At 35.4% G+C, this 10,455-nt stretch overlaps 1 protein-coding gene across 1 annotated transcript; it reads right to left on the bottom strand.

The window, feature by feature from the left end:
• Window positions 1-2,706: 2,706 nt before the first annotated feature.
• On the bottom strand, window positions 2,707-3,467 carry LOC131428446 (uncharacterized). Its single transcript, XM_058592402.1, has 3 exons — window positions 3,374-3,467; window positions 3,175-3,315; window positions 2,707-3,045 (listed from the first exon to the last, which is right to left on the bottom strand). Exons 1-3 carry the CDS (start codon window positions 3,422-3,424, stop codon window positions 2,815-2,817), a joined length of 423 nt encoding a protein of 140 aa, XP_058448385.1. The 5' UTR covers window positions 3,425-3,467; the 3' UTR covers window positions 2,707-2,814.
• Between the last annotated feature and the right edge of the window lie 6,988 nt (window positions 3,468-10,455).

The raw sequence follows: 10,455 nt of genomic DNA, 5'->3' as shown, positions 1-10,455 counted from the left end.
ATAGAAGTTATTCGTTTGGTTCAAATAATATTTCCGAGTAGATTTCATAATTAATGACGAGTTACCTAAGATGATATTTAAGTAATAAGAGAATATGTTTTAATAAATGCAAAACGTTGTGACTATGTTAGAATTAAATTAGGATAAGAATATTATGTAAAAGTGATGCTACGGCGAAGAAAAACTTATGTAAACTGCCTTAAGAAATAAACGTATTTATGAAAAAAAAAAAAGAATTATATTTCGAATCATGGGACTTTTTAGTGTTATAATCAAATCTATTATTTAATGTCTGCTCAAGATATTTGAGTAATCGGCGTTGATAAATATTGTAATTAGGACTTATTTCCAATGTTCCGTAAACCTATTGTTTAACTCTATGTCCTGTTCTTCAGCACATTTTCCAATGATAACATTTAGTGACTGTTCTTGTTTTTCTGTATATAAAGCCTTGAAATTTTTTTTTTCAATCGATTAGATAATAATATCAGATGCGACAAACGTTGAAATTTACCAAACATAAAGCTGCTAGTCCAAACCAAATTGAGCTTGTAAAAAAGTGCATTTTACTTGAGTTGTTCAAATGGCTTCTTTCAGAGCGTGATGCTTCTATTAACTCTCTTGTACTTGACGTTTGCTGCCAATTTTATAGCTAGTCATAATCACTATTTTTACCTGGAGCTGTTAGCGGAATATATTCAATAGTTGCACTATTTATGTACCATTTAATTCCACTATTTCACTGTCACGTTATTACACTTTCACAAAGTCACTACACTAGTCATAATATTTCCGAATGTTCATGCACCCATTGTAAGTGAAATGATTTATGAATACAACCTTCAATACATTAAATGCTTTCAAATTGCATTATCAAATAATAACATCGTGCGTTTATCTCTGATAAGGGTCAATCATCGTGTCAATATTCACTTTACCAAACGATTCTGGATGACTCGACGCTCACTGAGAGTCATGCTTACCAGTAATTAAAAAGGAAAAAGTTTCATCTTTTGTCTGATGTTCAATTCCGAAGGTGCGATGTGTAGTTAACACTAACGATCTTAACAGTCATTTTTAACTAAACTTTTAACTATACACGCAGAGACAGAATTAAAGGGGAAGAATTCATAGAGATGAATATAAATAAAATTAGAAAAGGTATTACTGTTTGTAACGCTCGTATATTTTTTTACGAAAAACAATACATTTGGCGTAAAAATCAAGGAAATACAGTAAATCGACTTTGAAAATACAGTACATTTTACAGTACGCTGTTTTCTTAAAATAGTGAATAATAAACAAAAGCAAATAAATTTGATCAGCTTCTTACGAGGAAAACAGATAGAAAAAATGACATGAGAATACAACTATGTAATGAAAACTCCGAAAAAGCCATCGCAGAGATGGGACTCGAACCCGTAGCAAGCCAAATACGGTTAAATCGTTTTGCATATTAAACTATCCTACATGTGAGACACACATACAAATAGCCTAACTGAACAGAAGAACCGAGCATGTTCAGCTGTGCTCGGGTCCTACGGCGTTCATTTGTAGTCATTTCTCAATAACAATCCCTCCGCAAGGTGTTTCAGCCCTCAATTAGTCCGTTTGTTTGTATGCTTCACATGCAGGATAGCTTAATTGGCAAAACAATTTAGGAGGATAGGAACTATTTTCGGGTTCGAGTACCGTTTCTGCGGTAGCTTTTTCGCGGTTTTCATCACACAGTTGTATTCGCATGTCATGTAAAGCTTACTCAATACGGCTCTACGTCTTAACAAGACTAAACAAATCGTTCAAAACAAGTTCATAAACTCAATTATTTTTTATTTCCCTTTTAGGGCAGATCGAAATTCGATGCGTTGAAGATTTAAAATTCTGTATTAAACTATAGTGTGAAAAATACAGTACACCCTGAAATCAGTGTAAAAATACAGTACAAATTAAAATACAGTAGATTTGAGGGTAAAAACAGTACACAGTATTTGAATCGAAAATACAGTACAATACTGTAAAATACAGTACGGATACGAGCGTGCACTATGTGTCATGCTGAAGCAACTCATTTCATCAGGGTAAATCATAATACTACTAGAGCTATATCATTCAAATGGGTATGAAATACTGTACTGCTCGATATGATGAAGAGTTGAAGTAAATTTGACTAGTTCTTCAACGCTCCGAAATTCTCGATGATATCAATGACGATGCTGACATCATACACCACAACAGTGCGGAAGAGACGTTGTCGTGTAATTTACGACAGGGGTTCAAGATCTGAAGACTGAATAATCATTTTATGGAACGACAGTCAATACTCCCGTGAATGGTTGAATGAATGATTTTAGTTCACTTTCAAACTTTAAATTAATTCTCATAATCGTTTTCTTACAGACAACCTGTTCCCTTTTTTAAAATTTTTCTCGAAAAAACAAATGACAGTTCTTTTTAAACTCTCATCAGAAACCGTGTTAATTGCGAAAACCGTGTAAATAAAAACCGTGTTAATTCCGGAATCCGTGTAAAAAAAGCCGTGTATAAAAAAACCGTGCGAAAAAAAAAACAGTGTAAAAAGAGACCTTAGTGTATTTAAGTTCTTTCAAATTGTGTCATCTATAGATTTGCATCACCTGCAAATTTAATATTTTTTTGATGTGCAGCTTCAATGCATTCACGTGAAATAAAACGGCATGTTGCATCACCTGTACTTATTATATATTTTCCTGTTCATTTGAATGAATCAATTGAATTTGAAAATACATTATCAAATCACCATGTGGATAAGGGATTGTTTTTTTTTTATTTTCAATGCTAAGTACCGGCCAGATACGAATTGAATGACATGTCACCCCAGTAACACTTGTAGAAGTTGTATCCTCTATCTTCGATGGTGTCTCCCTCACCCGTGTTACATTTATTAATATGTTCTGTTATTATCTGAACGTCATAACGATCGGCCAGAAAGTCAATCAAAGGTTGAGGATTAATCGTCCCGTCAGCATCCATGACACCTATAGCGCGGTCAAGACAAACCGCATATTTCTGTAAAAAGTAGTAATCTATCACTCCAATTCATTGAAATTTTCACCTCAATAATTTAATGTTGATATCTTCTGTTACCTAAGATTGACAATATTAACACCATGATTGAGTAACGGGTTGGATATTTACCTTCGATATCTCATCTGGGTAAAGGAGTCCTGTGTACATCCATTGTTTCGCAAAGTCACTGTTCAACTTTATATCCTGTTCTTCAGCACATTTTCCAACGATATAACTCTGTGTTTGTTTTTGTTTCTCTGAGTACTCTGCCTTTAATGTAATAATGTTAGATGGCATCTCCTCTAACACATCAGATTTTTGAATTTACCAGACATAAAGCTACTAGTCCAGAGAAAAATAAGCTTGTAAAATAATTCATTCCACTCAAGTTTGCAAATCGTCTTCTACTACGACGCGAGGTTTCCAATCAACTAAGTTGTGAGTTGAAACTTGAAAACTATTTTATAGTCAATCAAACTGTCCATAGATTAATCTTGTATCTATTGTGTTAGTTATGAATGATTGATAGAACCTCCGTCACAAAAAAACTATGAAATTGCAATGTCAGTATCAAAAATAGCAAACGCATGGTAATTAAATTTATAAAGTTATACGTTACTTCATCAAATGAATTGAAAATTTATTATGTGATCTTACGTATTTATTACACGGGCAAAATTCCGATTCTAGAAATGAGCAAAACGATTCATGATTTGGGAAAATAATATATTTTCATGTTATGATAATACACCATGATTAAAATTTCTCGGATCATGATCCATTCGGACTGATTTCGATGAAATGTAAACGTAACGCACTTGAAGTTGTTGGGTATAACTTCAGGCGTGTTTCTGCTACGATAGTAATTTTTGCAACATAAATTCAGGCGTTATGTGTGATTTTTGCAACGAAGGTCATTTTTGCAATATAAATTCAGTGAAAAGCATGACGAACTTCTTTTAAAATGAAAATATTCTGTTTTCTGTTTTTGAAAAACGATGACGCAAGAGATAACGTGTTTACTTGCGTTCATTACTTCAGTTTTGATTTTATGTTTCAGAATTTAAACACATAAACGAACTGCATGAGGAAACACGAGTGAATCAAGATTCTTAAAAAGAATCTCTATGTCGAATTCTTGCAGAAAAATCGTCTTATTCATAATATTTAGGTGCATAAATACAGCTTGTGTTGTTATATCTATGAAAACAAATTTATCAAAGTGGTTTAAAAAAATATTTTTCTGATTTTCATGAGATGGTGTTCCAAATTCACAATCGAATTAAACGCTAGCTCTCGGAATATTATTCTAGCTACAACGGTCACATCAAATATGTAAGAATACATTCGAACAAAATGTAACATTGATGTTTGTCAAATGAAAAGTGTAGCCTTGCTCAGTCCCTTATGATGTCAATTTTTGGTTCATTATCTTTACTTTTATGTTATGTTGTTAAAACAACACGATTATTAAATAACATGCTTCAGGATCAAGTAAACATTTTCAGTAGGTTTTTCAATGTCTGCTTTTTGCTTTACTATTAATCTATTAATCTATCACATTACTTGAGGCAGAGGGTTCAAAGTGATATCCGGGTAGAAAATTAGAGTTACAAGCTTTGAATGAAATGCATTCTTCAAGTAACGCATTTTCGAACCAAGATTAATTTTCTTGGAAGAAGAGTTATTGCTCATGATTTCATGATAAGTTAAAATGATTGGTTTCATGATTTTCCAATCATAACAGCAGTAACGGATTTCTTTCCGTGTAGCATTAACATTAGCATTAGAGACCGCCCGTGCGTTGTTACTCCGTTATTGATCAGAGCCAATTAAGCTTGCAATTTTTTTTTCTCTGAAACAACTTGCTTGGGAATAGCACGTAGTTTCACATTGTGTGAGCTGCACTGATCCCTGCATGCTGATCAATGCTGACGCCGGCAAAGTCCGAATGCACATCTACCTGGCAATGAAGGATTGTTAGTTCAATGTATGTTGCTACTAGAAAGCGAGTTTGTTAGTAAATTCTCGAATTATCTTTTTATGTATTTATTACCCTGAGTAGCTGGCTACCGAGAATATGTTGCAATTTCATCGCGTTTTGTATTGATATGTACTTTCTACTAAAATTCTTTCGAAACTCACAAGACTCCGGACAGCTGGCTGTCGAAAGCTTTGCTATCAATTCTTACATACATATATATTTATTGTGTTCTAGGCTTTTCCCGTTAGCGGCCATAAGAAAATTTATGTAAGTTCCATTATAGAAATTTTGACCTCTTCTTCCGGTATTTCAGAAACATAAACTCGGAAGTATGTATAGTAATTTTCTGAGGCTATAAAGAACTATATATTGCAACAATTCAAAAATTGTAGTGCTTTGTTTCGTCATTTCAAGCTGGAAGTAACATCTGGATATAATTTAATAGTCTCCCATGAGGCTATAAGACGTTTAATTTGAATTTGATTATACTGGGTCCGTCATCTAACTTTTTTTTGAACTAGCGGATATTTCGACATTGGTAACCTTAATGTCACTTCTGATTTGAAAGAAACTTAGTTTTATCATTCCGCTGAACGAAAATGGTTGTGTATACGCTTGAGGAAAGCGTGAAAATAGTGCAGTTTTACTTTGAAAATCATGGTAATGTTGCGGAATGTGTGGGAAAAAATCATCTTCTCGGATGAGGCACATTTTCATCTCGGCGGGTTTGTTAATAAGTAAAATTGTCGCATCTGGGGGACGGAAAACCCGCACGTTATCATGGAGAAGCCGACGCATCTTCAGAGAGTGACGGTTTGGTGCGGATTTTGGTGTGGTGGCATCATTGGGCCATTTTTCTTCGAAAATGAGGCAGGAGCCGCCGCCACGGTCAATGGAGAACGCTACCGCGCCATGATTAGCGATTGGTTCTTCCCGTTATTTGAAGCGGAAGACTTGGACACCATTTGGTTCCAACAAGACGGCGCTCCGTGCCACACAGCCAACGCTACGATCGATCTTCTGCGCACAGTCTTCGAATATCGAATTATCAGTCGAAATTCGGATGTCGTTTCGCCACCTCGGAGCTGTGATTTGACGCCGTTAGACTATTATCTTTGGGGGGCTGTCAATGATAAGTGTTATGTGGACAAGCCAGAGACAATTCAAACCTTGAAGGACAACATTTGTGCAGCCATAGCTGAAATAAAGCTGCATACAATCGAAAATGTACTAAAAAACTGGACCGATCGTATGGCGTACTGCAAGGCCAGTCGAGGCAGCCATCTGAATGAAATTATATTCCACAATTAACCGGAAGGATTGTACTTTAATATGAAAAAATAAATTTTGAAATCGGATGAACCGTTTGTGTTTTATTGCATGTTAAAAAAAAGTTACATGGCGGGCCCTGTATACCTTATGATCAAAAAAGAACCGGAATTTTATTAAAAACGTGATTAATCCACCTAGCAGTGAGATGATACCTTTTTTCATCAATACGCATGTGTTTTTGCATGGATATTCTTAGGTGTTTTAGTTCTCATGACATTATATTAATTATCGTCGTTTTAAACGGCAAATTGAGATTTTAATCACTCATTGCCCTGTAATGTCGAAATCGTATCGAATTTTAATCTGACAACGTGTGACAATCGATTGATCATTCCATGAGATGTCGAAGTAAGTTCCACTTTAGAGTTTTTCGTCATTATTTATGGTACTTCCAGAGCTGGTATTCAGGAATTAGCATAGCCCAAAATGCTTCGAATGGCCATAAATTATTACGCCAAACAATTTACATGAAATTTATAAACTCATCATCTGTAATTCCAGAATCGGATAAAATTCACCAATTTTGTATGGGACCTTAAGTCCTGTAATATTTGTTTTTGAAGTTCGATTTGGTCTTTTTTGAGAAAATGATTGAGCTTTGAGAATCGATTCGATACTGGAACCGGAATTCTAAAATCGGTGTAGCCGAAATCAGTTAAATTCACCTGAGCAGTGTGTAGACATCTTTGAGAAATTGTAGTGCGAATTAAAATTTGGGGGTACATTCCGAATCCAAAAACGAATACCGCTCAAACTGAAATAAATTTATTTGGTAATCGACTATCCAAATCTGCAAACCCGATAAACCTGATTAATTTATGTGAAATTGACATTTTTATACTAATCACCCTGCATTTTCTAAACCAGAAGTCGGATCGGACTAAAAAGTAAGAGGTTTTATAGGATTTTAAGACCTCTCATTTGAATCATAGCTGATTCTTAGATTTCATTTGAATCTTAGATCGGTTCAGCCATCTACGAGAAAAATTAATTGCATTATTTTAATTTCGTTTCACATATCATCCTGTGGTTTCGCAATCAGAAGTCGGATCCAAACGTAATTCAGGAACCTTGTTTGGGAGTATACGACTTTTCATATGAATCTGAGTTTGTAGAAAACGGTTTAACCATCTCCGAGAAAATTGAGTGAAATTATTTGTCACACACGAATTTGCTGATCTCGACGAACTGAGTCGTATGGTATATGGAAGTCATGTTCTTCCAGCATTTATTGCTGTAAATAGTTTAAATCAATATAATTATGGAATTACTTCCAACTCGATAATGCTGGTATCATCTGGTTTACATATGCCATATTCGAAAGATTATGTTGCCAAAAATGAACCGTGCTAAAATTGGTCCGAGGCGAATTGTCATAAAAAAGGATGCTGTACACAGTCTTTTTGGTACTTAGAAACAATTATATGTAACAGTATAAAAAATCGTGTTTCATGTTGCTCCCAAGCATTGCTTTTTCATACAGCGCTCAAAATTCCTTCTACTGGAATAAGGCTTACACAAAAATATCGATATCTCCGTTAAAAATGGCCGGATTTTAACAATCTATGGCTTGTTTGATAGGTATTACCGAGCGAAATCTAAGTCTGGAAACATATTCTGTTTTCAAGGTCAAATGTGACAGATACTGTCAAAAAACTGAAAATTTTGACATAAAACTTCGTATAACTCAAAAAGAAAACATCCGATCTCAAAACCATTCAATAGCGTTCTGGGTGACGGGGAGACCTTTCATTTGCGACTAGTTTGATCAAAATCGGTCCAGCCATCTCTGAGATCTCGACCTCTTAGTTGACAACACACATACAGACACACACACATACACACACACAGACATTTGCTCAGTTCGTCGAGCTGAATCGATTGGTATATGACATTCGGCCCTCCGGGCCTCGGAAAATTTTTCGAAAGTTTGAGCGAATTCTATACCTATTTTTTATATATATAAAAAAAGGTAAAAACGCAAAATTTCAATTTTTAATAAATTTTTTTATTATCGCCTTCAAAGTACTCTCCTCCTGCGGCATACATGCATGCCAACGCTTGATCCAATTTTCCATACAAGTTTTATAGGCCGCCGAAGGTATGGCCTTTAGTTCACGCAGCAAATTCTCTTTTTTTGTCTCTATGGTCTCAAAACGCGTTTCCCGCAATGGCAATTAGAGTCTGGAGACGAGAAAAAAGTCACACGGGGCCATATCTGGAGAGTACGGTGCTTGGTTGATGATATTGGTTAAGTTTTTGGCCAAAAACTGCGACACAACCAACGCTGTGTGAGCCGGCGCATTCAATGAAATTCAGCTTTTTTGGCACCAGCCGAGAAGCGACGCGTTTCAAACCCAAAACATCAGTTAAAATGTGTTCGGCTGATCCATAAGAGATGCCCAACAACACAGCAATCTCTCTAATCGGTACAGAACGATTTTGCAACACAATTTGCTTCGCCGATTCAATGTTTTCTTCAGTAACAGATGTTGTTGGGCGGCCAGGGATCTCGTCATGATCCAAGCTTGTACGACCACCTTTGAAGCGTTTATAACACTCGTATGCCTGTGTTTTTCCTAGACACGATTCACCAAAGGCCTTTTCTAACATTTTCAACGATTCGGAACGCTTAAATCCATTTGCAACACAAAATTTGATGCACGCATGTTGTTCTAAATTTTCATCCATTATAAAAATCGCCACACGAAAATTTTTCAACTTTTTTGTATAGACGCCAAACAAAAACTAATCGTACGATATGCGTCAAATTTTAACAGAATGTGTATAAAAGTGTTGCCAACGTTGATAGAATAAAAGTTTACCGATTGGACAAGCGCGGGAATTTTAAAATGAAAATTCCGGTTCTTTTTTTATCATAAGGTATAAACGAACAAGTCATCTTTTATAGTTTTTATTACTATTTCGGTATTTCCAAAGCCGAGGGGCTGGGGTCCACTAGGAGATTGATAGTACCTATTAGTTTTCTCCGGACAGAACCAGCATCTAGCCGTATGGAATCCGTCGGGAAAAAATAAGCCAAGAATAGATCCACTGGGTTCCTGCTTCCATGTCATAAAAGGGCACAATTGCAGGAGTTTTTTTTCTTTTTATTTTTTAATTGAATGATAAAAGTCAACTATTGAGTAAATCCTTTAATATTACAAGATTAATAACAGAGATAACATACATCGGTATATTGAATAAGTAGTAAAAAAATACTTGTTTGTATGGAAGATGTCCACGTAGCAGACCTGGCATATCTGCATCTCGCGATTTGTTGAAAAAATGGGGTGCCGGTAACCGAATTCTGTACACATTGTTAAATTTATGGAAAACGAATATTTTTATAGAAATGATGTTGCTGTACTAAAACGACTCTGCATCTGAATCAATTTTATTTTCATCATTATGTAAACTACTCTATAAAAGTTTTGTTTTATTTTCTAAAGTTGTATCCTCTATCTTCGATTGTATCTTTTTCGTCCGTGTTACATTTTTGAGTGGCCTCTGTCACTGCCTGAACGTCGTGACCATCGGCCAGTAAGTCGATCGTGGCTTGAATATTGATCGTACCATCAGCATTCCACATATTTATCATACGTTGGGTACAAAGTGCAAATTTCTGTAAGAAGAATTATATTCCAAATTAACTGCATGTGAGAGTTAGGTCACTAGGAGCGAGTAAATACTCATCTCAGGTAATCATTTGAGACCACAAGCGAGTGTGGCTAGTAGCATAAACTATAGGGTTACTGTTCCAAAGCCCTGTAATCTTAAGACAGTATGCACAAGATAATGCTTCTTGTTTTAGGAACACATGTAGTGGTTTAATGCACAGTAGCGCCTCTAGAGTAGCAGTAGGAGATAATTTAGCTTTGAATGAACTGTCGCGATGCTAAAAATGGTCTAACAATAGTTGTGTAGATCCAATCGCTCAGATGATAATCGTTTTGATTTCGGATTGAAGTGATGGATCCATGTTTCATCCATTATCACACATCTAGGCAAAAAATCTGACTCGTTGTTGTTTTTAATCGACTGTGAGTAAACATGGCACCCAACTTGAAAATAATTTTCTCTTGGTAAAATGT

Source organism: Malaya genurostris, chromosome 2 (assembly GCF_030247185.1).
Source record: "Malaya genurostris strain Urasoe2022 chromosome 2, Malgen_1.1, whole genome shotgun sequence".
NCBI lineage: Eukaryota > Metazoa > Arthropoda > Insecta > Diptera > Culicidae > Malaya > Malaya genurostris.
Note: the sequence above shows the minus strand (reverse complement) of the source record. Positions and strands in the feature narration are given on the sequence as shown.